Here is a 25,979-nt window from a genome sequence, read left to right on the forward strand (position 1 = left end):
TGACACTAAGGTCGGAGGTGCAGTTTATAGTATTGAGGGCTATTGCAGGCTGCAGCGTGACATGGACAGGATACAGAGTTTGGCTGAGAAATGGCAGATGGAGTTCAACCTGGATAAATGTGAAGTGATGCATTTTGGAAGGTCGAACTTGAATGCTGAATATAGGATTAAAGACAGGATTCTTGGCAGTGTGGAGAAACAGAGGGGTCTTGGTGTTCAAGTACATAGATCCTTCAAAGTTGCCACCCAAGTGGATTGGATTGTTAAGAAAGCATATGGTGTTTTGACTTTCATTAATCGGGGGATCGAGTTTAAGGGCCGCGAGGTTTTGCTTCAGCTCTACAAATCCCTGGTGAGACCACACTTGGAACATTGTGTCCAGTTCTGGTCGCTCTACTGTAGGAAAGATACAGAGGCTTTGGAGAGCCTGCAAAGAAGGTTTACCAGGATGCTGCCTGGACTGGAAGGCTTGCCTTATGAAGAAAAGTTGACTAAGCTTGGACTTTTCTCTCTGGAGAGGAGGAGGAAGAGAGATGACCTAATCGAGGTATACAAGGTAATGAGAGACATGGATAGAATCAATAGCCAGAGACTTTTCCCCAGGGCAGGATTGACTGGCACGAGGGGGTCATAGTTTTAAGATATTAGGAGAAAGGAATAGAGGGGACGTCAGAGGAAGGTACTTTATGCAGAGAGTTGTGAATGTATGGAATGCGTTGCCAGCGGTGTTGGTGGAAGCAGAATAGTTAGGGACATTAAAGCAACTGCTGGACATGCACAGTGGACTGCTGGATCACAGTGAATTGAGTGGTGCATAGGTTAAGTCATTTTATTTTACATTAGGATTAATCTTCAGCACAACATCGTGGGGCAAAGGGCCTGTTCTGTGCTGTACATTTCTCTGTTCTATAATAATCAACATTGATTTGTCCACAAGTGCCTAGAATGGACTTTGCACTCATAAGCTTTCAAGACAGAGATGCTGTTGCCAATCACTGAGCCATAGCTAGCAATAAGAAGGATGTGTCTGTAGAAAGCTGTTTAAAAGAACTGTCTTACTCCTTCCATTGTTTTGCCCCTTCTTCAGCTGCTCCTTCGATTAATTGTTTCTGAATTCTGCCACTGTGCAAAACAATTTTTTTTTCCTTTTATGAACTGAACTTGTTCTCAAATTTACAAAAGTACACTTTGCAAAAGAAGACTTTTCAAAGCATGCCAGATTCTTCCACTGATCCATATAGAGAAAGTGTGATAATGGCTGGCTTAAAACTGAGCTTCCCCCTTCCGTTGACTTTCAAACATAAATAACTTCAGATCCAAATATTGGGAAATTTCACTAAGTTGGATCAGAGACCATAATTCAAATAATCATAGGATTGCTCATAATCCTAGGATTTAGCTCAGCTGTCTATCTTATTAGGGTCAGTTCTTGAGTCAAAAGTTACTGCACAAAGGGATTAATATTTAAAGGGATACTTTTAGGCAGATATGTTATTGATGAAGAAACAAAATTGGGACATGCTCTTCCCTAAGTCTGAATGTTGTGGGTTCAAACCCCAGAAAGACAGCAATGCACAGTCCGGGATAAGACTATAAAACCATCAGAAATGGAAACATGAGTCGACTGTTAGGACCCTTGAGTCTGTCCCACGATTCGATAGGATCATGGTTGATCCAATATTCCTTACATCCACTTTCCTGCCTTTTCCCTCGTAACCTTTAATTCCCTGGCTGACCAAGAACCTATCCAGTTCAGACTTAAATATATGCAAGGACTGTATCCCTACAGCTCTCTGTGGCAAAGAGTTCCAAAAACTCAACCCTCTGAGAAAAGAAATTGCTTCTAATCACAATCTTAAACTGGTGCCTCTTTATTCTTGAGACTATGCCCTATGGTCCCATAGGGGAAACATCATCTCAGCATTTAGTCTGTCAAACCCCTTAGAATCTTATATGTTTCAATGCGATCACCTGTCATTCTTCAAAACTCCAGTGAGTAGATTTTTGCTCATAAGATAATCCTACCATATTGGGGATCATCTAATGATGCATCTTTGAACTACCTGCAATGTAATAATATCTTTTACTTAAATAAGGGGACCAAAACTGCTCACAGTACTCCACATGTGGTCTCACCAGCAGCTTTTACAGTTAAAATTCCCTACTCTTATACTCCAACCTCCTTGAAATAAGGGCCAGCATTCCATTAGCCTTCCTGATTACCTGCTGTGTATTGGCTTTCTTTATTTTGTGCACAAATACCCCTAAGTCCTTTTGTGTTGCAGCTTTTCTCTGTTTAAATAATACTCTGCTCTTCTGTTGTTCTTCCTTCCAAAATAAACACCTTGACATTTTCCCACATTGTACTCCCACATTATAGTCCCTTTTCTAAAGAATAATGAAAAACATAAGATGAGATGAGAATAATAAATCCATTCAGATCATTTGAACCCAGGCAGAGTGGTGTCCCATCTAAATATTTCTCCCACTAGTTCAAAACAGATTGCCTGGCTGTTCCTTGACGGACTGTCAAGTGTCAGCAGCGTGGTGCTGGAGAAGCACAGCAGGTCAGGCAGCATCCGAGGAGCAGGAGAATCGATGTTTCAAGCATCAGCCGTTCATCAGGAATGAGGCTTGTGGGCCGGGGAGCTGAGAGGTAGGGGGTAGGGCCAGAGGGAGGGTAGTTGAGAATGTGATAGGTAGATAAAGGTGAGGGAGAAGGTGATAGGTCAGAGAGGAGGGTGGAGTGGATAGATGGGAAAGGTGATGGATAGGTCTGGAGCGCTCTGCCAAGTTCGAGGCTTGGGACTGGGATAATATGGGGAGAAAGGAAATGAGGAAACTGTTGAAATCCACATTGATCCCGTGTGGTTGTAGGGTCCCAAGGCGGAATATGAGGTGCTCTTCCTTTAGGGGTCAGGCAATAAGGGTTTGGCAATGGAGGACGCCCAGGATCTAAATGCCCTTGATGGATTTGGATGGGGGAGTTGAAGTGTTCAGCCACGGGGTGGTGGGGTGGGTTGGTTGGTCCGAGTGTCCCAGAGATGTTCTCTGAAACGCCCTTATCAGATGTTAAGCTTTGAAAGAACAAAAAACAAAATCTCAGCTTGCTGCAGTAGGAGCTGTGCCCCAAGTTATCTTCTCCCTGTCTGTGAGCATTGATGGCAATATCAGCTATTGCTACCCATCCTTAAACTGAGCCGTTTCTTCAGAGGGCGGTTAAGAGTCAACTACATTTGCTAAACTTTCGGAGTCACATGTTGGTTAGACCAGGTACCAATAACCTTCCCTAAACATGAAGTTTACAAGGTTCTGAGGGGCATAGACAGAGCAAATATGGAGAAATCTTTCCCCTTAGTGGAGAGGTTATGTACCAAGGGTACAGTTTTAAGGGAAGGAGCAAGAGGTTCAAGGAGAATTTGAGAAGTTTTTTGTTCACCTAGAGGTTTTTAAGTATCTGGAATGCACTTCCTAAAGGGGCAGCCAGCCTTGAGATAGTTAAGAACTACTTAGATGAGCACCATGATAAACAAGACTACAGGCAAATGCTGAAAGATGGGATTAAAATAGATGGAGGTTTGATGACTGGCATGGACACAATGGACCAAAGGGCCTTCCTCCGTGCTGCAAAAACCATGATTGCTTTATGTCCTGAGACTATTAATTGATTTTAAACCCAGCCTGATGTTGTGATGGGACTGAAATAAATCCTTCTTGTCAGAACATTAGCCTGAGCTTTGGGACTGTTAGTCTTGTCACATTGCCATTATGGCACTACCTCCATCTATTTGCTGATTAGCCAGTATGCTCACCGATTAATTAGATCTCCCAGTGAACAACGAAACTTTCTGGCTTTGTCAAAACAGCTCAAATCCAAACTTGAGATTCAGAGCATCATGTGATGCATGATATCCTCCATCTGAATCAGTAGGGCACACTCCATCAGTTCACTGTTATCTACAAAAAACAGTAACCATTCAAAGTTCAAAGTTCCATATTAAAAGGTTCTGGGGATTAGATAAATGGATTTCTAAATCCAAAACCAAAGTTGCTGCTGGGGAAATGCTTTAGTGCCTTTAATAGCTTTCCATTTAAAGAACCTAAATTACATTCCAGATCCCAAACATCAGCTGTGCCATTAAGAAAACCTGTGAAAAATGTATATGTTTGTTTTTTAAGAGAAGAAATCAGCAGTAAAAAAAAAAGTTATGAAAAGAATGGGAGTGGTGGGGGAGTTTAAAATATCATGAGAAATGACCTATCGAGACTGATGAGTTTTGAAATGCTGTTTGTGAACAGATAGGCTTCACATACGAAGAGGTCACTGCATTTCTGTAAGAAACACTTTCCATTCAGTGATCCCTGTAGCCACTGTTCACTGATTCCCCATAGAAGTAGGTGCAATGACTTTACAAACTTTGTCATATAAATTGAACCAGCAATCTGGGTTCATCCAGCCTTCACATTCTTAATGGGTCTGTGCAATGTTCCTCCTTAAGACACATTGAGTTTCACTTCTGGTTGTGGAACTCTTCTGTCTGATTTCATAAGCTAAGTTAACCCTGTCAATACAATAGAAAAGGGAGCAGTGTTTATATCACTGCTTCTGGTCCAGAGAGAGGAAAGCAATCACTGCACCACAACTCCCTAACTTGCGCTTATAGTCTGTCTTTGCCCGCAAGACATCCCAAATCCCATTGGCAATCTTTCTGAATATTGCAGCATAGGAATGTGTCCTTGAAAATCAATGCTTAGTCAAACTGCTGTTGCTGCTGTCACTTGAAAGATAAAGTTAAAAATCACACAACACCAAGTTATAGTCCAATAAGTTTATTTGGTAGCACTAGCTTTTGGACCGCTGCTGTTTCATCAGGTAACTGTGGAGCAGGATCATTGTTGGACTATAACCTGGTGTTGTGTGATTTTTAACTTTATTCACCCCAGTCCAATATTGGCAACTCCACAACTTGAAAGATAAATGTTAGACAGGACAGCGGAGGAAATTCTCTTCCAAAATCTGCAAGTGATACTCAGGTTTTTTTACATCTGCCTGAATAGGCAGACAAAACCAGTGTGACACATCATCTGAAGGACAGCAGCAAAGCACTTCTTGAATGCTATCTCAGCAGCCTCTGCGCATTGGGGTGGCTTGTTTCCGTAGATGTTCAATAGGTCCCGAGTGGCTAATGAGTCTAATGCAGGAATCACAGACTCTGCCACATGCAGGGTCAGTGGAGATTGAAAGATCAGTTAGTTGGAACACTCTCCGTCCAACATCTGTCCATTCCAGAATTTCCAAATACTTTTGGTGCCTTCCCAAAAGAACTTTCTGGTCAGCCACAAGCCACGGATTCCCATGAGTCATCAGGGCTGTTTGACTCTTCCGGGATAATTTTTGGACATCCGTAAAGTGTTCCAATGGTCCTCCTGGGAGTGAGGATTTACCATCTGACCCGCTGACTCAACAATGAGATGGTAGACATTCAGGTGAGATGCACATTTAGCTATTGTGTTCCAAAATTCAGTCTGCTTTCCAAATCTTTGTTCCCCTTGCAAAATTCCTGATGAAGGGCTTTTGCCCGAAACATCGATTCTTCTGCTCCTCAGATGCTGCTTGACCTGCTGTGCTTTTCCAGCACCACACTCTCAACTCCAATCTCCAGCATCTGCAGTCCTCACTTTCACCAAAGATTCTCCAGCCGAACAATAGTTGAAGAAATGCATGGTAAAACAAATTGTTTCTCACCAGTCTTCCTGTCATTTACTGTTGTCAAAGCTCACCTTTGGAACAGTGCATCCAAACCATACACTGTAGACCAAGAAGAGATCTAATTAAGACTAAAGACGATTTCCGACAAATGAGCAACTTTATACAGGGTTTAATAGGAAGATCCTAATTTCGATGCATCGGAGCTGGCAGAGTGAATTACAGAAGTTAAAGTACCAAAGGGAGCCATTCAGCTCTTTGGAAACCCAGCATGGTCACCCAACTCGCTTATTTAGTTTGTAACCCCACGAGTTCCTTATGTTGACTTGTCCAGTGCTCTTTTTGAAATTATCCATGGATTCAACTTCCAGCAGTTTCTCAGGTGGAAGGTTTCAGATCACAAGTTGAAAACAAAAGCTTTTCATCTGCCATTTAGATCCATCACTAACCCCTAAGTCTCTGAGCATTAACCCATTCACCGCAGGGAGTAGTTTTCCTTTCTACTCCATCAAAATTACCCATTGTCTTGAGAACATGTGCTCAAATTGTTTATAATGTTCCAGTTCAAGAGACGTGGGAGGCAGAGCACTAAAGTAAAAATACTACTGCTAATTGCAGTCAACATGTGAGGATGATTCAAAGCATTCCTAGCTCTCATCTCCCACCATCCACTCACGTGAGGTCACCCACAATTCTTCAGTCCATAATCTGACTTGAGTGAAGTCCCATTCATGCATCACCTCACAGTGTTACCTCGTGTTGAAGGAATGCCTTCATTTTAAAATTCACATCCTTATTTTCAAATCCCTCCATGACCTAACACTTTCCTCTGTAACTTCCTCCTGCCTTACAACTCTCCAATAGATTTGTGCTCCTCCAATTCTAGCTAGCTGTGCATCTTGATTTTCACTACTCCAGCAGCAGCCATTATATTCTCAGCTGCCTTGGACTTCATCTCTGGAAAACCCTTCCTAAACACTTCTACCTTGCCACCTCTCTTCTCCTTTAACACGACCTCTCTTTTCTCCTTTAACACACCCTTTAATAACTACTTCTATCAATGAAGTTTTTGGTCAACTAACCCAATGTCACTGATGACTCAGTGTCAAAGTTTATTTGATAATGTTATTGTGAAACATCTTGAGATGGTTTACTACGTTAAAATCTCCACAGAAATGCAAGTGAAGATTTTGTCTTGAAGAAAGCTGAGGTAGATCATTCCTGTTTATTCCAACACTCCTCCTTTCCAATTGGAAATCTAAAAATAAAGTCACTGGGACCTGCAGGAATCTATTGCTAATTGGTATTTTATGAATGTGGAAAGGAGCACTGTGTTTCATTTTAATAACATCACTCCTCACAGGGCATTTATTTGCGATGTCACTGTACAGACTAACAGAGATGTCACAAGGGATTTTCTTTTAGTGTGGATGATTGCTTAGAACGGAACAGCTTTGACAAAAGAAAATGGACAAATGTTGCAAAAAATAATCATTGCATTTATGAGAAAATGAACTGCAGACAAAGCCTGTAGACACACCATTCGAACCTGAGCTCTAATATTTCTTCATTTTAATTGTGGTGGGAGCTCAATCGTTCCTTAGGCAAGTTAGTCTGCAGAGAAGTGATATAAGATAATTATACTTTTATTTACACTTTGCCTTATCACATCCAAGCAGCAGCAGGTGTTACACAGAGCACTTCCAACTGTGAGATGGAGATTTCTTCACAGAATGGCACTTTATAAGAAATATTACCTGTCTGAAAATTATGACACGTGGATCAATAACATGGTCCCACTCCACCAGCTCGATATGATGAGCAAGAGTTTGGTGGCATAATGGCAACGTTGCTGGATGAGTAATCTAAAGTTCTGGATTAATGTTTGGAGAATTGAAGTTCAAATTGCTGTGTGCGTTTGAGGACATTTTAATTCAATTGATTAATAAATATGTAATGAAATGTCAGTCTCATTAGTAATGATCTTAAGACTGCCATTTTGTCATTAGAAACCCATCTGTTCAGAGATATCCTTCGGAGAAGGAAATCTGCCACCCTTAACTGGTCTGGCCTACACATGATTCCAGATCCACAGCAATATAATTCACTGGGCGGCGCGATGGCTCAGTGATTAGTACTGCTGCCTCACAACACCAGGGTGCCAGATTTGATTCCACCCTCAGGCAACTGTCAGTGTGGAGTTTGCACATTCTCCCCGTGTCTGCGTGGGTTTCCTCCGGGTGCTCTGGTTTCCTCCCACAATCCAAAGATGTGCAAGTCAGGTGAATTGGCAATGCTAACTTGACGATAATACTCAGGATGTGCAGGCTAGGTGAATTAGCCATGGGAAATGCAGGATTACAAGGATGGGGGTAGTTCTAGATGGGATGCTCTTCAGAGGGTCAATGTGGGCTTGATGAGCCAAGTGGCCTGCTTCCACGCTGTCGGGATTCTATGATATGTAACTTGCCTAGTAAGCTATAAAGTTTCAAAAGAAATAAATAATAGCTTTGTTCAGATCCCAAAAATCAATGAAAAGAAACAATTCAGCCATCATACGAATGAAGTGCAGATCAATTTGACTCCAGTGGAACAGAAACTATTGCTCAACATCAGGAACTCTAAGAAGTGGCAGTGGGTTGAATGACCACTTAATCCATTGATTTTATTGTTGAATGGCGGTGGGTGAGTGTGATCCATCTCAATGTTCTTTTGCTCATTGTTTTACACTCAGACAACTGAAACTTAGGAATGCATTCTGACTTTGAAAGAGTCCTGTTTTACGGTTAAGCTAGTATCAGGGTCCTAGAGTTCTATGGGCTGTGATAACTGCATAGTTAAAATAGTAGTTGGGAACATGCTGAGAAATGGGCACCCATTTGATTTTCTGAAGAAGAAGCTTGCTTTTATTTATTCCATCACAACATCAGAGTGCCTCCAAGTGTCCTGAACCTGAAGTATTGAGGTTTTACAAGAGTCAGTTGTATGCAGAAGGCTCCCATAGGCAGCAGTGGGATAAATAATCCATTTTAGTGATGCTGGTCAGGAGACAATTCCTGTTCTCCTCATGGATCTTTCCAATCCGGCCAAAAAAAGCACTCGAAACCTTGATTTAACATCTCACTGTAAAAGGTGGCACTTTTGACAATGTAGCACTCCTTCAGTATGACACTTGAGAGTCAGCCTTGATTCTGTGCTCAGGGGAAGGGTTTGTGCTGGTACAGAGGAAAGCAGGGACAAGCATTTGTGCTGCTAGCTAATGTACCCTCAAGCCATTTCCTAGAGGCATTTCCTAGAAATGGCAAAAGGCATGTAACTAATTTTGTGGAACTGATGATGTATTGAAGCCTATTGTCAAAGGCTGAATGAAATATCCTAGTTGGTTAGTAGGTTGAGAATGAGTGTTACAACCATTCTTGAGAAATGTTTCTCAACTTGTTATACTTCTAAACCAGATACCCTGACTCATTAAGACCCCAGGTGCGGAGGAATAAACAGCCTCTCCTTCTTTCTTCACCCACTGCCTCTCACCCTGCTTTGATCACAATAAAATTTATTTATAAAGGATTCCTTCCCTAGTGGATGTTTTGTCCCAGACCAAAGGAAATAAAGTTTCAAAAGGAACCAATTTAACAGGTGTTCTTGAGTTAACAAAAAGTGGGAATTTATCAGTGTGAGAAGAAATCACAATATAACACACAAGTTAGTAATGGGAAGTGAATCCAAAAACTGCAAGTTAAACAATGAGTGGAATGTGGAACACTGATTGTCAAGCAGTCAATTTTGAGTAGATAGTGGAACATTAAAAGTGGAGTAGTTGATTTTGAGACTCTTGGTTTTACAGGTCAGCTGAAATTCTGTTGTCCTGTTTCCTTTTGAATTGGTTTGTTAACCAGCTTCTAGTGCTCAACGCAAGAGAATCCTGTACCTACAATGCAAGGGTGATGAGTGGTCGTTTCTTAGACTGTGATGTTTGTAAGACATCAACACTCAAACTAAGATTAATACATAAAAACATCTTAATCCATGAACACACACAGACTAGGGTTAAACTTACTTCTAACTTCTGTCCTTGTGTCTTCCTGAATATCATTGGTCAGAACTGAACTGGACTAGCCGTTTCAGTACTGTGACTACAAGAGCAGGTCAGAGGCTAGACATTCTGCAGCAGGTAACTTACTTATGAATCCCTGTCCATTAAAAACAAGGGACAAGACAGAATTATGGTAGAACATTCTTCATTTTCCTGGATGCATGAAGCTTCAGCATCACTCAAGAATTTGACACCATCCAGGAAAAAGCAGCCCAATTGATTAATACCACATCCACAACCATTCATTGCCTTCAATGCTGAAGCCATGCCTATCATCAACAAGATGCACCAAGACTGCTTTAACAACACTTCTCAAACCTGCAACCCCTACCATCTAGAAAGACAAGGAGAAAGCGAGGACTGCAGATGCTGTTGATCAGAGTCAAGAGTGTGGTCTGGAAAAACATTGCAGGTCAGGCAGTATCCAAGGAGCAGGAGAATCGATGTTTCGGTTTTCCTCATGAAGGGCTTATGCCTGATACGTCGATTCTCCTGCTCCTTGGATGCTGTCTGACCTGCAGTGCTTTATCAGCACCACACTCTCATCTAGAAGGACAAGGGCAGCAGATACATGGGAACACCATCACCTGCAAGTTCCCCTTCAAACTACTCCTCCTTGACTTGGAAATGCAATGCTCTTCTGACGGGTGTTGTCCTCCAAGATGTTGAGAGTTGGGGATTCAGTGATGCCATAAGACTATAAGATATAGGAGCAGACTTTGGCCATTGGACCCATCAAGTCTGGTCTGCCATTCAACCATGGCTAACATGTTCCTCAACCAATTCTCCTGCCTTCTCCCTGTAACCTTTGATATCTTTACCAATCAAGAACCTATCCATCTCTGTCTTAAAGACACAAAATGACTTGGTCTGCAGAATCCTCTGTAGCAATGAGTTCCACAGATTCCCTACCCTCTGGCTGAAGAAATTCTTCATCATCTCAGTTCTAAATGACTGTCCCTTCACTCTGAGGCTGTGCCCGTGGGTCCTCGTCTCTCCTACTGATGGAAACATCTTCTCCACGTCCAGTCTATTCAGGCTTTTCAGTATTCTGTATATTTCAACCAGATTGCCCACTCCCCCATCCTTCTAAACGCCATAGAGTACAGACCCATTGCTGTCCCTTCAGTGTCAATTGTGTCAAAATCCTGGAACTCCCCCTCTGACGGCACTATGGAAACACAATAAATGTTGGCCAACACAGTGACACCCAAATCCTGTAAATTAAGAAGAAATTGAAGTGATGACTTTCAGTCTCTGGAAACAATTGAGTCATCCATTGAGTCCTGCCTGGCACATTGAAGCCACAGGTCAATCTCTCAACTCACCTAAATAAGCCACCACGATCCCTGAGTGATTTTAACTACCAGACCAAATTTCAATGGCAGTTCCCAATTGTGAGCTATCAAAATGACCATGCATTAGGCACCTCTCTGATTTGCCCTTTGACCCCAATAGTAAGGAAATAAATGGTTCATATCATGCAAGGATAATTCAAAATTGCCTGTTTTACAGCATCATGCAATCAGATGTATTTTCTCAGGCTAGTATTGGTCACCAGTTCAGAGCTTTAGCTCATACTCATGAATTAGACACAACTACTTAATACAGAACTCAAGTATCTTACAATACACTTAGGAGGAGGCAATATTCATTCTGGAGTGTTAATCTAGAGACCAGGGTAAAGTTTTGGGGTCCCGGGTTCAAATCCCACCACGACTGACGGGGGAGTTTGAAATCAATTTAAAAATATTCTGGAATTAAGAATGTTGACCCATGTTGATTGTTGGGGAAAAAACCCACCTGGGTCACTAATAACCTTTAGGGAAGTGTTATGAAGGTATAGAGGTGTACTGTACCTTTAAGAGAGTTGAAGGACTTAGCAAACACACACAGTGTTGGAGAATTTACAATGTAACATTTGGCCCAACAGCTAGCAGTACTTGGGTTGCTATGAAACAAAACAAATTCAAATTTGGCCAATCAGTTTAAATTATGCCCCAAGATACTAAACTCCAATCAAGTTCGAATTTAGTATTTTGACAATATTGACACCAGTGAAACAATCTGATGCTTTGGCTATAAAATCAAACACTCTGGAACAGTTAGTCAGAGCAGCGAAGAGCGGCAAGGAGAACTGCCAAAAGACCAACAGCTGTAGGCTGCTAGTGAGAACTCTCTTAGAGCTTTCTGTCTAGAGAAGGAGCTTGCACAGAAAAAAAATATCGACACTGACCTGGAGAGCAAATCTACTGAGGAAGATACAAAGAGAAGATTCGGCAGCTGGCTGGTGTTGAAATTTGAATTTTTCAGTAAATCTTAATCGGGGGTTTTAACGGACTAATATTGTAGAAGGGAAAGTAAAAGATAGATTAGAGAAAGGAGTTGTAAGTGGTTGTTGGTTAATTATTCTTTGTTAGACTCTTTAAAAAAATGTAAATTTTTACTTTAAATAGTGACTTTTGAGATAGTTCTTGGCCTCTTGAATTTTAACAGATTACAGCAGAGGTTAAATCATTTCTGTGTTGCAGGTTCAAATTAGCAGGGGGATTTACCCTGTGTCATAACAGAAGTAAACTACCATCCTTACCCAGTCTGGCCTACATGTGACTCCAGACCCACAGCAATGTGGTTGACTCCTAACTGCCCTCTGGGCAATTAGGGATGGGCAATAAATGCTGGTCTATCCAGTGATACCCTCATCCGGTAAATGAGTAAAGAAAACACAATGATGACTTTGGCAGTTTAAAAATACATCAACACTATTTTTTCAAGTATCATCTTTAATATCCTAAGACATTAAAAGTTAAAAACATGTTGCAGCATTAATAATTCACTTCATCATATTGGCATAAATTCATTGAAGACGTTTGGAAGGCGAGCCAAATGAATCTCAATCAACTGCTGTGAAGGGGACATTTCCCTAACTACTAATGCTCTGATTTTACATGCATTAACTGCAGGTGTATTGAAGCATGAAGACCTGACAGTGTGTAATGTAGCACTTCATGGGCTTTAGGTGCTGATGCATTTGTTAGTCAGGGAGTTTCAAAGCCTGGGTTTTCCCCTCTTTACATTTCAGCATTACTCTCACTGGGACACAGTGGTGAAGCTGATGAGCAATGAACCATTTTTTGATGCCTTGCTGAGAGAATGGCATCACCTTTCAAGACAATCCGTCATTGGCTTACAGCTTTGTTGTTGATAGCATGAAACTCCATCAGTTGAAACAACAATGACAAGGGTAATGTGGCAGCTGGTTCGCTTAATGGTTCTACTGTAATTTAGGGAATGGATGGAGGCAGAGAAATATTAGAGATGCAAAGTGGAATTAAATCAGTGAAGGCTATGTTTCAGAGTGCATACATTTCATTTCCTTTCATCCATCATTTGTCAGGCACAATATTAATGCTTCAGTTTGATGCATTTGGTTCCTAACATCACTGCATCACCAATGCAAAAGTCATCAATGATTCAGTACCTTTACAGTGATCCAATTGGGAAGGATAAAGCCACCATGTAAACTTCAAATAACATGGTTTTTAAACCACATGGAATGTGGGAAGCACTGGCTAGGCCAGCATTTATTGCCTATCCACAATTACCCAGAAGCCTTCAAGCGACAACCTCATCATTCCAGATCTGGAGGTACATGGAGGTCAGGCATAGAAACAAAGAATTTAGGAACAGGTGTAGACCATTCAGCCCTTTGAATCTGCTTCATGATTCAATATGATCATGGCTGATCATTCATTTGAGTAACCTGCTCCTGCTTTCATAAGTCATAGAATCCCTACAGTGTGGAAGCAGGTCATTTGGTCCATTGAGTCCACACTAATCTTCCAAAGAGCATCCCACCCAGACCCATCCTTATCCCCCAACTCTATCCCTGGGACCCTGCATTTTTTATGGCTAACCCACCTAGCCTGCACATCCCTGGATGCAATGAGTATTTAGTATGGCCAATCCACCTAACCTGCACATCTTTGGACTGACATGGGGAGCTTTCTCCTCATACCTTTGATCCCTTTCGCCCTAAGTAACTATATTGAATGCCTATTTGAAAGCATTAAATGTTTTGGCCTCAACCGCTTTCCATGGCAGAGAATTCCACAGACTCACCACTCTCTGAGTGAAGAATGTTTTCCTCATCACCAGCTAAGGATGGCAGATTTTAATCCCTAAGTGACATTGGCGAATTGAATGAATTTTTATGGCAAGTGTTGATATTCACCATTAGACTAGCTTTTCAATATCAGATTGTTATTGTCTATGATATATGCGCATGTCTCCAGAAGATTAGACTAAGCGTCTTTTCGAGTGCGGTGATATAACCACGGGTCCACCATTGTCTAAATTTTTGTTGAACTTCTCACTATTTCTAATAGATGAATTGGTTGTTATAAGTGCAATGATAGTAACATAAATAACCATAACATCAATGAGAAATCTCAATCTTTAAAAGGAAACAGAAACAATTTGCAATTATATCGTCATTTTTGTGATTGCAGAATGTTCCAAAGCACTTTCAGCGAATGAAGTGCTTTTCGAAGTGTGGCCCTGGTTCCAGTGTAAGAAAGGCATCAGTCCCTTTGTACACAAACAGCAATGAAATAACACCCAGATTGCATGATTTAGTGACGTTGGGATTGAATGATAAATATTGACCTGGACATCAGCGATAACTGCCCTGCTCTTTAAATTACCCTCATGGGATGTTTTTATGATAATCTGAGAGAGCATACTAGAACCTTAAATTATTATGTTATTCTCAAGTCAGCACCTTTGACAATGTGGCACTCCTGCAGGTCTGCACTGTACTGAACTGTCAGTGTGGATTTGCATACTCAGTTGTTGGAATGGTGCTTGAACCCACAACCTCTTACTGAGAGGTGAGAGTGCTATCCTTGATTAGTTCTTGATTAGTAAGGGAGTGAAGGGTTACAGGGAGAAGACAAGAGGTTAGGGTTGAGAAACGTATCAGCCTTGATTGAATGACAGAGCAGACTTGATGGGCCAAATGGTCTTATCATGCTCCTATATCTATGGTCTTATTCACTAAGCCATTTGGGAGGCAGTTTTGAGTTAGTTCAGTTGAAAAATATTATGGACATCAAATTGTCATGCAATGTTGATTTATCAACAGCAATGAGACCAGAAAACACAGCTGTGGCAGTGTCTGTGGGGAGGAAACAGAGCTAACAGTTAGGATTTTACCAAAGGCTTCAAGATCCCAAAGGCACAATAAAATAGTGGTCCCAAGCCCACACTTGCCATCAGTGGATTCAGCTCAACAGTTTCCACAGAGGGTTTTCTGTTACATTCCACTTAACATCTTACTATTAGTCAGCATACGCTCCAATATCCATTCCTATACCCAGGTCACATATCCTTGCTATCACGCCCAATTCCAACTTATTAGCAATAAACAACTCCATCTTATCGTCAACTCGTGCACTGTTGAAATCATCCTCCATGTCTTCATCACCTCAACAGTTGACTATTAGATTTCACTACTGACCAGCCTCCCATTTTCCATACACTTAGAGTGATCCAATATTCTGCCTATCTGAATATTAACTTTCTCCAAATCACATTCATCTATCACTCCTGTGCTCACTAGCTTACCTTCAATTCATGGTTAAATAACGCCTCAATTTTAAAACTTTTGAACTTGTTTCCAAATTATTTTCTGGCCTCGCCCCTCCATATATGTGCAATCTCTTCCAACTCTATGTCTGTCCAGGATATGTTCTCTTATAATTCTAGCCACTTAAAAATCTCTAATAGGAACACCTTTGGTTGCCATACCTTCATCTGCTTATGCCCAAATCTTTGTTATTTTCTGTGTACTGGATGTTTCTTTATTTACTTTTTCAAAATCCTTCTTAAACACTTTATAATTCTGAATGCATCACTTTCTTATTCAGTTGGAGCTTCAGTAGCAAGTGACAATTCTCTTGGACTGTGGAAAGATTATCAAGTGAGAACATCTCAAAACCTCAACTTGAAATAATTATGCGCTACTTTGATTTGAATTAAGGCAGAACAGCTTTTCTATTCTCTTCCACCATCTTCACTTTTCCTCGCGAAATGTTTGCCTACAAAACAGAGATACAAAAGAATGTTTCATTAAATTTGGCTAAAATGTACTTTCTTACTCACAGGTGAAAGCTGGGAATTATGCCTTTGTTTGGGATGTGGCAGTGTTAGAGTATATTGCCCTAAATAGTCCCGACTGCTCTCTGTTCACCGTTGGCAACACCCTGCCTGATCGAGGATATGGTATTGCTCTCCAGCACGGCAGCCCATACAGAGATATTTTCTCCCAAAGGTAAGATTCCACAAACTGAAGATAGTTTATCATGTGTGTTTAATCAGGTACCGAGCATATCAAATAAAAAATAGCCTTTAAGGAAAATACCAGCGGGGAAATAGCGTTTTTTCTGATGGATAAATGCACACTTTCTTGCAGTTGTACCATTTGTAACATCTGTTTTGCTTCAATGTGTTTAAGAAAGTGCAAAGTGTTAAATCTCATCATTGTGCCTTTACCAAAATTTATATTTTTATAATGTTTTTCAACTATTTTGATCTTTATTTGAACTTTTGAACTAATATTCTTTAGCATATAACTGTGGGAGGAATGGAAAGCTGCATGGAGAAATCAAACAGAGACCACATTGATGGACATCTACCATAATTCCCTGAAACAGGATTTCTTCTTCAAATGTGTCCTAGAGGCAAATACTTTATGTACTTGCAATATGTACTTTTTATTTTTTTTTAAGCAACATCTGTGGAGGACTGATCTTTCATCTCCTTTAGAAATGTGCTCCCTTTCACAGACCTTGTGATTCTCATAATAAGCCCTTTGATATCATCTCCTCGATATAGCAATCTCCCCTGTAAAAGGTTTGCCGTTTATTCAGCATCTTCCACAACCTGAAGAACCGAAAGAGCTTTACAACTAGTTAAGTATTTTTGAAGTGAAATTACTACTTTATGATCAGTAAACCTGGCGTCCAATTTGTGCACAGCAAGCTGTCACAAACAGCCCTGTGATAATGATCAGATAATCTGTAACTGTGACATTGGCTTATGCAGAAATATTGATTAGAATAATAGGGATAAACTGCTCTTCTTTGAAATAGTGCTTTGGGATCATTGTATCTGACTGAGAGAATAGATATGGTGCCAGTTTGATGATTCATCTATGCAGTGTTTAATGGTTTGCTTTCATTCGTGTTTAGATTATACTAGTCTAATCACTGAGCGTCCCACATTGCTAAACATTATCGGAACAGCTAGTGAGTCATGTGGCTGACTGCACACTAACAGTTTTGGAAGCCCGGGAATCCTGCAAAGACACAGCTTATGTGAAACTTTTGTAGAGTTCTTGGATGTTTTCAAGTTGGTCAATATACGGTTTGGATTTGGAGTCATCTCCATATGACATTGAAATGAATCAGATAAATAAGACATCTAGGAACCCACCCAAACAAGACACATTACGGCAAGCAAATACACCAGTCTAATAACTGGATGATCTTGTGATACACGCCTTTAATGGTGTCGCAGTTTACCACTTTGTGTCCCATTGCAGTCGTACTAAGGCAAGCCCTTGTAGTCAAATCGATCAGGTACAGTAACACTACAAAATCTGACCCATGAATACCAGCAGAATCCATTACAACAGACAATCAGAACAAAGGCCCATTCACAGCAGCAACCTTGGTGTCCAGCATCATGACAAATAATGTTGGAGGTGAATGGTTTAAGCCATTGCTTAATTAGATTAGATTAGATTACCTACAGTGTGGAAACAGGCCCTTTGGCCCAACTAGTCCACACCGACCCTCCAAATAGCAACCCACCCAGACCCATTCCCCTACATTTACCCCTGACTAATCCACCTAACACTACAGGCAATTTAGAATGGCCAATTCACCTAACCTGCACATCTTTGGACTGTGGGAGGAAACCGGAGCACCCGGAGGAAACCCACGCAGACACGGGGAGAATGTGCAAGCTCCAAACAGACAATTATCCGAGGTGGAAATTGAACCCAGGTCCCTGGCACTGTAAGGCAGCAGTGCTAACAACTGTGCTCTGTTCTGTAAATTTAGAACTGCTGGAGAAAATATCCTAATGAAGAGCTTATGCTTAAAACATTGATTCACCTGCTCTTCGGATGCTGCCTGACCACCTGTGCGTTTTCAGCACCATTCTTCGAGTCTAATCTCCACAAGTTACAGTCCATCATTATTTACCTTGGAACAATGACACTTCTGGTATACAGATGTAAGATTAAGCTGGGTTGATGAACTTGTTTTATTTTTGCCCTGACTTTTATCAGAATCCTGTTTGAAGTTGGCTTGGACCATTTCCAAGTCCAATTCCCAACTTCTCTTGATATCCAAATTTCCCTGTACAAATCTCTCAACAGTAACATTGAATTGACATTCAAGAAGACATCAGATGATTGTTTAAACAGAAACAATATTCAGAGTTATGGAGAAAAAGGAAGAGAATGGGACTAAGTCATAATGCCCTTTCACAGAGCTGGTGTACATGATGGGCCTCCATCTGCACTGTAACAATCCTGTGATGTTGCAACTCCTACTACAGGAAGATGTGAGATTGGCTCATGTTCAAAAAAGGAAGCTATGTTCCTTCAAAGACAGATCTTGTATGCAATGCTGGAACATTGAAGAGACGCAGAACTTTGTATCCAGTTCATAGAGTCTCTACAGTGTGGAAGCAAGCTGTTTGGCCCATCAAATCTACACTAACCCTCCAAAAATCTTCCCACTCAGGCCCATGCTGCATGGTGGAGGCACTGTATTTAAGATGAAATGTTAAAGTGATGTCCCATCGATCTTCTTAACTGGATGCAAAAGACGTAGGAGCAGAAATAGGTCATTTAGAAACATTGTTTGGATTTTCATTGGTGTTTATCCCTCAGCCAATATCACACTAACAGGCTCAAAAACTGGAAAAGCCCAACTTCTGTTTTTTGTTCCCGATTTACACCATCCGCAGTTATTTCAGTTTTCACAGTAACAGGCGGTCTGATCCTTCAGCTCATTGTTGTTTATGGGAGCTTGCTGTGCACGTATTGCCGGCTAGCTTTCCTACATTCCAAAACTCTCTGCGCTTCAGAAGTTGCATTGTTGTTTTGCACTTGGAGGCATCCCAAAGTGGGAAAGGTTCTTTCATTTTGCCTCATTTCTAGGTTAATGCTGGTATAAAGTGCAAGGGGTATGTCAAATATTACTGGGTAAGAGCAGAAAAACTTCTACCTGAAAAACAAAAAGTGCAGGGCAAACTTGGCAGGTTTGGCAGCATCTGGGGAGAGAGAAATAGAGTTTATGTTTTGTTTAAAATATGATTTAATTTTGTTTCTCTCTCCTCAGATGTTGTTTCTTTCGAACTTTTTTTTTGCTTACTTTTTCTTCAGATCTCCAGCATTCTCAGTATTTTGCTTTTACTTCCAACTAAAGTAAGATTGTTTCAAGGTGCTACAACAGGTCATTTTCCTGAGAATAAATATCAAACTGACACACAAGTACATTCAAAGAGCAATAACAGCTTGCAATACAGCAGATAAATGCAGAAAAGTATACCATAATATGGGGAGGAAGCATTCATAATCTTTGCCATTCCCATCCTTTACAAGGTTATGGTAAAGTTGATGAAAATTTGAACCATCTGTCTTCTTCCAGAGTTATTGCCTTCTTACAGAACTTAACGTAATGTCCTTGCTGCATTGAGAACACAATTTCTTTAAGCATTCCATTGGGGTATTATTGAGAAGTCACAGTGTTTGTCTTTAGTTACAGGTTGATGCTTCAGTATCTGTCTGCAGTAGGCTTCATAATTGTTCTTCATAATGAGCTGGGTTCAATCAGTAAATACCTGCTCCAGCATAAAAATGAATCTCTACGTCATTGTATTTGGTTCTTGATGACTGTTGCAGTTTAGAAATGGTAATTTATCTTCTTTGGAGAGAATTCAGAGTCAATGTTTCGGGTCCAGTGACCCTTTCCCCAGAACACCAGTTCTGAGGAAGGGTCACTGGACCCGAAACATAAATTCTGACTTCTCTATACTGATGCTGTCAGACCTGCTGAACCTTTCCAGCAATTTCCACTTTTGTTTCTGATTTCCAGCATCTGCAATTCTTTTATTTATCTTCTTTTCTCAGCATTAAGTTGGTCCTCTGTAATCAAATTTATGCAGAGTTGTAAATTGAGCCAAACTGCTTCATTCTGCGTGATAGGTACTGAATCTGTTTGAGATTAATGTTCATTTTTAGTGCTCCAGTCATAGATCTTTCATCAGATGAACGCAAGTTCCATTTATTTTAAATGCAGGACCAGGAAACTCCACGTTTGATGAGATCTGCCTTTTGCTTGATACATGTTTTAATTACCCATTTAGTATGGATAGTTTGGTATGGAGATTGTTTAATATGTTTGCATTTACCACAGAAACATTAAACTGATTGATTTAGTCACATAGCGATACTTGATTTGTGAACCCCTCCCCCACTCATTAAGCCTAAATCAGGTCAAATCTGTCAAAAGTAACAATGGAAAATGCATGCACATTAGATTAGATTCCCTACAGTGTGGAAACAGGCGCTTTGGCCCAACCAGTCCACACCGACCCTCCGAAGAGTACCCCACCAGTCCCGTATCCCTCTGACTAATGCACCAAACACTATGGGCAACTTAGCACGGCCAATTCACCTGACCCGCACATCTTTGGACTGTGGGAGGAAACGGGTGCACCTGCAGGAAACCCACGCAGACACAGGGAGAATGTGCAAACTCCACACAGACAGTCGCCCGAGGCTGGAATCGAACCTGGGACCCTGGTGCTGTGAGGCAGCAGTGCTAACCACTGAGCCACTGTGACACCCTATGAATTATAATTTTGTACACAGCCGCTCTGACCTTATTCCATTCTTTCATGCGATGCAGGCTTATCACTAACTGCCCTTAAGAAGGTACTGGTGAGCTGCCTTCCTAATGCTCTCCAGGTGGATTTAAACTAATTCAGCAGGGGGTGGAAACCCAAATTGTAGTTCAAATATACAGGGGATTAAGAGTAGTGAGGTCTGAAATAGGGTTTCAAGGTTGCATGAGGGCACCGGCAAGCAAGAAGTTAGTTTGAAATGTGTCTACTTCAACACCAGGAGCACCCGGAATAAAGTGGATGAATTTACAGTACGAGTTGGTAATTGGGATATCGATGTTGTGCATCATTAGATGTGCAGAGACATGGGTAGAGGAGAGACAGGAATGGTTGTTGCAGGTTCCGGGGTTTGAATGTTTCAGTAAGAACTGAGAAGATGGTAAAAGGAGGGTGGGTGGTGGAGCGGGTGGTATTATTAGTCAAGGACAGTATTATGGTGGCAGAAAGGATGTTTGAGAACTTGTCTACTGAGGTAGTATGGGCTGCAGTCAGAAACAGGAAAGGAGAGGTCACCCTGATGGGAGTTTTCTATAGGCCTCCGAATAGTTCCAGAGATGTAGAGGAAACAATAGCAGAGATGATTCTGGATAGGAGTGATAGCAACAGTGTAGTTGTTATGGGGTCTTTAACTTTCCAAATATTGACTGGGAATACTATAGTTCAAGTATTTTAGATGGGTCAAATGTTTGCCAGAGGGTTTCCTGACACAGTATGTAGACAAGCCAACAAGGGGCGAGGCCACTTCATATCTGGTACTGGGTAATGAAGCTAGCCAGGTGTTAGATTTGGAGGTAGGTGAGCACTATGGTGATTGTGACCACATTTCATTTATGTTTATTTTAGTAGTGGAAAGGGATAGGAATATACCACAGGGCAAGAGTTATAGCTGGGGGAAAGGCAATTATGATGCGATTAGGCAAGATTTAGGTTCATAGGATGGGGAAGGAAACTGCAGGGGATGGGCACAATTGAAATGTAGAGCTTATTCAAGGAACAGCTACTGTGTGTCCTTGATAAGTATATACCTGTGAGACAGGGAGGAAGTTGTCAAGCACAGGAGCCATGGTTCACTAATGATGTTGAATCTCTTGTTAAGAGGAAGAAGAAGGCTTATGTTAGGATGAGATGTGAAGGCTCAGTTAGGGTGTTTGAGAGTTACAAATTAGCCAGAAAAGACCTAAAGAAAGAGTTAAGAAGAGCCAGGAGGGGACATGAGAAGTTGTTGGTGGATAGGATCAAGGAAAACCCTAAAGGTATATCAGGGATAAAAGAATGGCAATAGTAAGATTAGGGCCAATCAAGGACAGGAGTGGGAAGTTGTGCGTGGAGTCAGAGGAGATAGAGGGAGTGCTAAATGAATATTTTTCATCAGTTTTCACACTACAAAAAGACAATGTGGCCGAAGAGAATACTGAGATACAGGCTACTGGACTAGATGGGTTTGATGTTCACAAGGAGGAAGTGTAAAAATAAATAAGTCCCCTGGACCAGACAGGATTCATCCTAGGATTCTCTGGGAAGCCAGGGAGGAGATTGCCAAGCCTTCGGCTTTGATCTTTATATAGCCATTGTCTACAGGAATTGTGCCAGAAGACTGGAGGATAGCAAATGTTGTTCCCTTGTTCAAGAAGGGGATGAGAGACAACCCTGGTAATTACAGAACAGTGAGCCTTACCTCGGTTGTGAGTAAAGTGTTGGAAATGGTTAGAGAAGATAGGATTTATAATCATCTCGAAAAGAATAAGTTAATCAGGGAGAGTCAACATGGTGTTGTGAAGAATAGATTGTGTGTCACAAACCTTAGTAAGTTCTTTGAGAAGGTGACCAAACAAGGTGATCAGAAATTGGCTAGTTGAAAGATGATGGAGAGTGGTGGTTGATGGGAAATGTAGAGTTGTGGATAGTGCTGAAGGATTTGGGGGGGGACATAGATAAGCTGGAGAGCTGGACTAAGAAGTGGCAAATGGAGTTTAATGTGGAAAAGTGTGAGATGATTCACTTTGGAAGCAGTAACAGGAGTGCAGAGTACTGGGCTAATGGTAAGATTCTTGGTAGTGTAGATGAGCAGAGGGATCTTAGTGTCCATGTGCATAAATCTCTATAAGTTGCCACCCAGATTGATAGGACTGTTAAGAAGGCATACAGTGTCTTCGCTTTTATTAGTAGAGGAATTGATTTTTGGAACCATGAGGTCAAGCTGCAGCTGTACAAAACTCTGTTGCGGTTGCACTTGGAGTATTGCGTGCAGTTCTGGTCACTGCATAATAGGAAAAATGTGGAAGCTTTGGCAGGCGATCAGAGGAGATTTACCTGGATGTTACCTGATATGGAGGGAAGGTCTTACAAGGAAAGGCTGAGGGACTTGAGGCTATTTTCATTAGAGAGAAGAAGGCTGAGAGGTGACTTAATTGAGACATATAAGATAATCAGGGGGTTAGTTAGAGTGGACAGTGAGAGCCTTTTTCCTCAGATGGTGATGGCTACATGAGGGAGCATAGCTTTAAATTGAGGGGTGATAGATATAGGACAGATGTCAGAGGTAGTTTCTTTACTCAGAGAGTAGTAGGTGCGTGGAATGCCCTGCCTGCAACAGTAGTAGACTTGCCAACTTTAAGGACATTTAAATGGTCATTGGATAAACATTTGGATGATAATGGAGTAGAATAGGTTAGATGGGCTTCAGATTGATTTTACAGGTTGGTGCAACATCGAGGGATGAAGGGTCTGTACTGTGCAGTAATGTTCTATGTTAATTCTATGTCTATGTTAACCTACAATGCTGTTGGGGATGGAGTTCTAGGATTTTGACCCAGCAACAGTAAAGGAACAGTGATATATTTCCAAGTCGGAATAGTATGTGCTTTTGTTCTTCTTGGTGCCAGAAGTCATCAATTTGGAAGGTGACCACCTACCAGATCCCTTTAATTCCTGAAATGATAAAGACTTGCAGATGCCAAATATGATTGGATCTTAAGGACAGATGTCGAGAAATCCTGCGGCATGATTGGCTCATGGAAATAAAATAGGATAAACCTCACTCTATCATTTTGAGCAGTGACTAACCACATCTTATATCACAGGGATAGGGTCAATATATGATCCTGGGGAATGATGGAATATGGAGTGCCTTCTCTTGCATTTGAAGAGCCAAACATTTATATCAGGAATGAGACATACTTATTCCTCCTCCAATCACCTCACTTGCTTCTTCAGGAAGTAGAAGTGACAGGCCAAAGAGATGAGGATTCTTTGGGAATTGATTGGTATTGGCTATTTTTGATCTGAAGCTGGACCCGTGCCTGGTGCAAGCAGATCTGGAACTGTTTGGGTCCTTCACAAATGCTTCAGGTCGATGTCCAGAGTGGGCAGGCCAAAAATGCAACTCTTCGAAACTGCCATGGCAACACAATGGGCGTTTTGGGCAAAAGAAAAGCCAGTTCCCTCTGGAGTATTTGTTTTTCATCTCAGAGTATAAATTTAAGGACTTACCCTAATTGGAATTCAACACCATTCAGGCCAAGACAGCCCATGCGATCAACACACCATCCACAATCTGGAACATTCATGCTCTCCACTGCCAGCGCACTGTGCTAGAAGTGTTTATTGTCTCCAAGAGACACGGTAGCAGCTCACCAAAGCTCCATTGACAGTAGCACCATCCAAAGCTAGAATCTCTAACACTCAGAAGAACATGGGTATCAGAAGCCACCTGCAACTATGTACCTCCCTCACCCCTAACCTCACACCCACTCCAGACCTTCCTGACTTGGAATGATATCACTGTTCCTTCATTGTCACTGGGTCAAAGAAGTGAAACATCCTTTTAACAATATTGTAGGTTTACCTACATTATATGGACTGCAACTTACCACCGCCTCCTCACCAGCAAGTAGGAATGGACATTAAAATGATGGCTTAGCCAGTGATACCCACATCACAATTACAAGTTTTTTGAGAGTTGTTCTACATTTCATGTAATCTTTGAGTTTAGCTGAGCCAAATGTACTGTAAAGGAACTTTTTATTCCCCTATTTTGGATAAGTCCTACTCCCAGGGCTAAAGATAGTTAGGTCACTCTGATGAAAAAGGGATTTTTAATATTAAAAACATTCTCAAGGTTGGGAGGTTCAAGAATTGAGGGGTTTGAACTCTGTCTGCCAGGAGACTGGTACAATTGCAACATTTAAGAGGCATTTGGATGGGTACATGAATAGGAAGGGTTTGGAGGGATATGGGCCGGGTGCTGGCAGGTGGGACTAGATTGGGTTGGGATATCTGGTCGGCATGGACGGGTTGGACTGAAGGGTTTGTTTCATTGCTGTACATCTCTGTGACTCTGTAAGAATCAAGCTGGCCTTCCTTTTCCACTGTCTGTCCAACAGCTGACTGATCCCTGAAAGGCTTTCAGTGAGAGTCTGGCAGGTTACGGACCAGGTAATTGCTGCTGTGAGACAGAATAGCAGTTCCCTTTTGTTTTCAAATATTCTATCTGGTTGTACAGTAGGTCATCAATGGGATGAAAGTCTTTTCATCAAAAAGCTCCTCTTGCTGTGAATCCTAATCATTTCTGGCAGGGCAGCTGATCCGAAAGGTGCTTTGCCTACATATGAGATATTTTTGTTCTCACCAAATATGAATCTCAGCAAAGAACTTTGTATGATAGCAAACACTAAACTCTTAAAGTTGGCATGACTTATTACTGTCCCTTCATTGTCACTGGGTCAAAGAAGTGAAACACCCTTTTAACAATATTGTAGGTTTACCTACATTATATGGACTGCAACTCAGCACCGCCTCCTCACCAACAAGTAGGAATGGACATTAAAATGATGGCTGAGCCAGTGATACCCACATCACAATAACAAGTTTTTGAGAGTTGTTCTACATTTCATGTAATCTTTGAGTTTAGCTGAGCCAAACGCCTTCATTGTCACTGGGTCAAAGAAGTGAAACACCCTTTTAACAATATTGTAGGTTTACCTACATTATATGGACTGCAACTCAGCACCGCCTCCTCACCAGCAAGTAGGAATGGACATTAAAATGATGGCTTAGCCAGTGATACCCACATCACAATAACAAGTTTTTTGAGAGTTCTTCCACATTTCATGTAATCTTTGAGTTTAGCAGAACCAAATGTTATTCCCTCATTTTGGATAAGTCCTACTCCCAGGGCTAAAGATAATTAGGTCA

The 25,979-nt window shown here is 41.3% G+C and overlaps 1 protein-coding gene across 2 annotated transcripts in view; it reads left to right on the top strand.

The window, feature by feature from the left end:
* The window catches only part of grid2 (glutamate receptor, ionotropic, delta 2), a 979,554-nt gene that overhangs the window by 903,584 nt on the left and 49,991 nt on the right, over positions 1-25,979 (top strand). For both annotated transcript variants that reach the window (XM_043674401.1, XM_043674402.1), the window contains one exon: positions 15,968-16,134. In XM_043674401.1, coding sequence (XP_043530336.1) covers positions 15,968-16,134 — 167 coding nt within the window. The remainder of the gene's footprint in view (positions 1-15,967; positions 16,135-25,979) is intronic.

Source organism: Chiloscyllium plagiosum, chromosome 32 (genome assembly GCF_004010195.1).
Source record: "Chiloscyllium plagiosum isolate BGI_BamShark_2017 chromosome 32, ASM401019v2, whole genome shotgun sequence".
Classification (NCBI taxonomy): Eukaryota; Metazoa; Chordata; class Chondrichthyes; order Orectolobiformes; family Hemiscylliidae; genus Chiloscyllium; species Chiloscyllium plagiosum.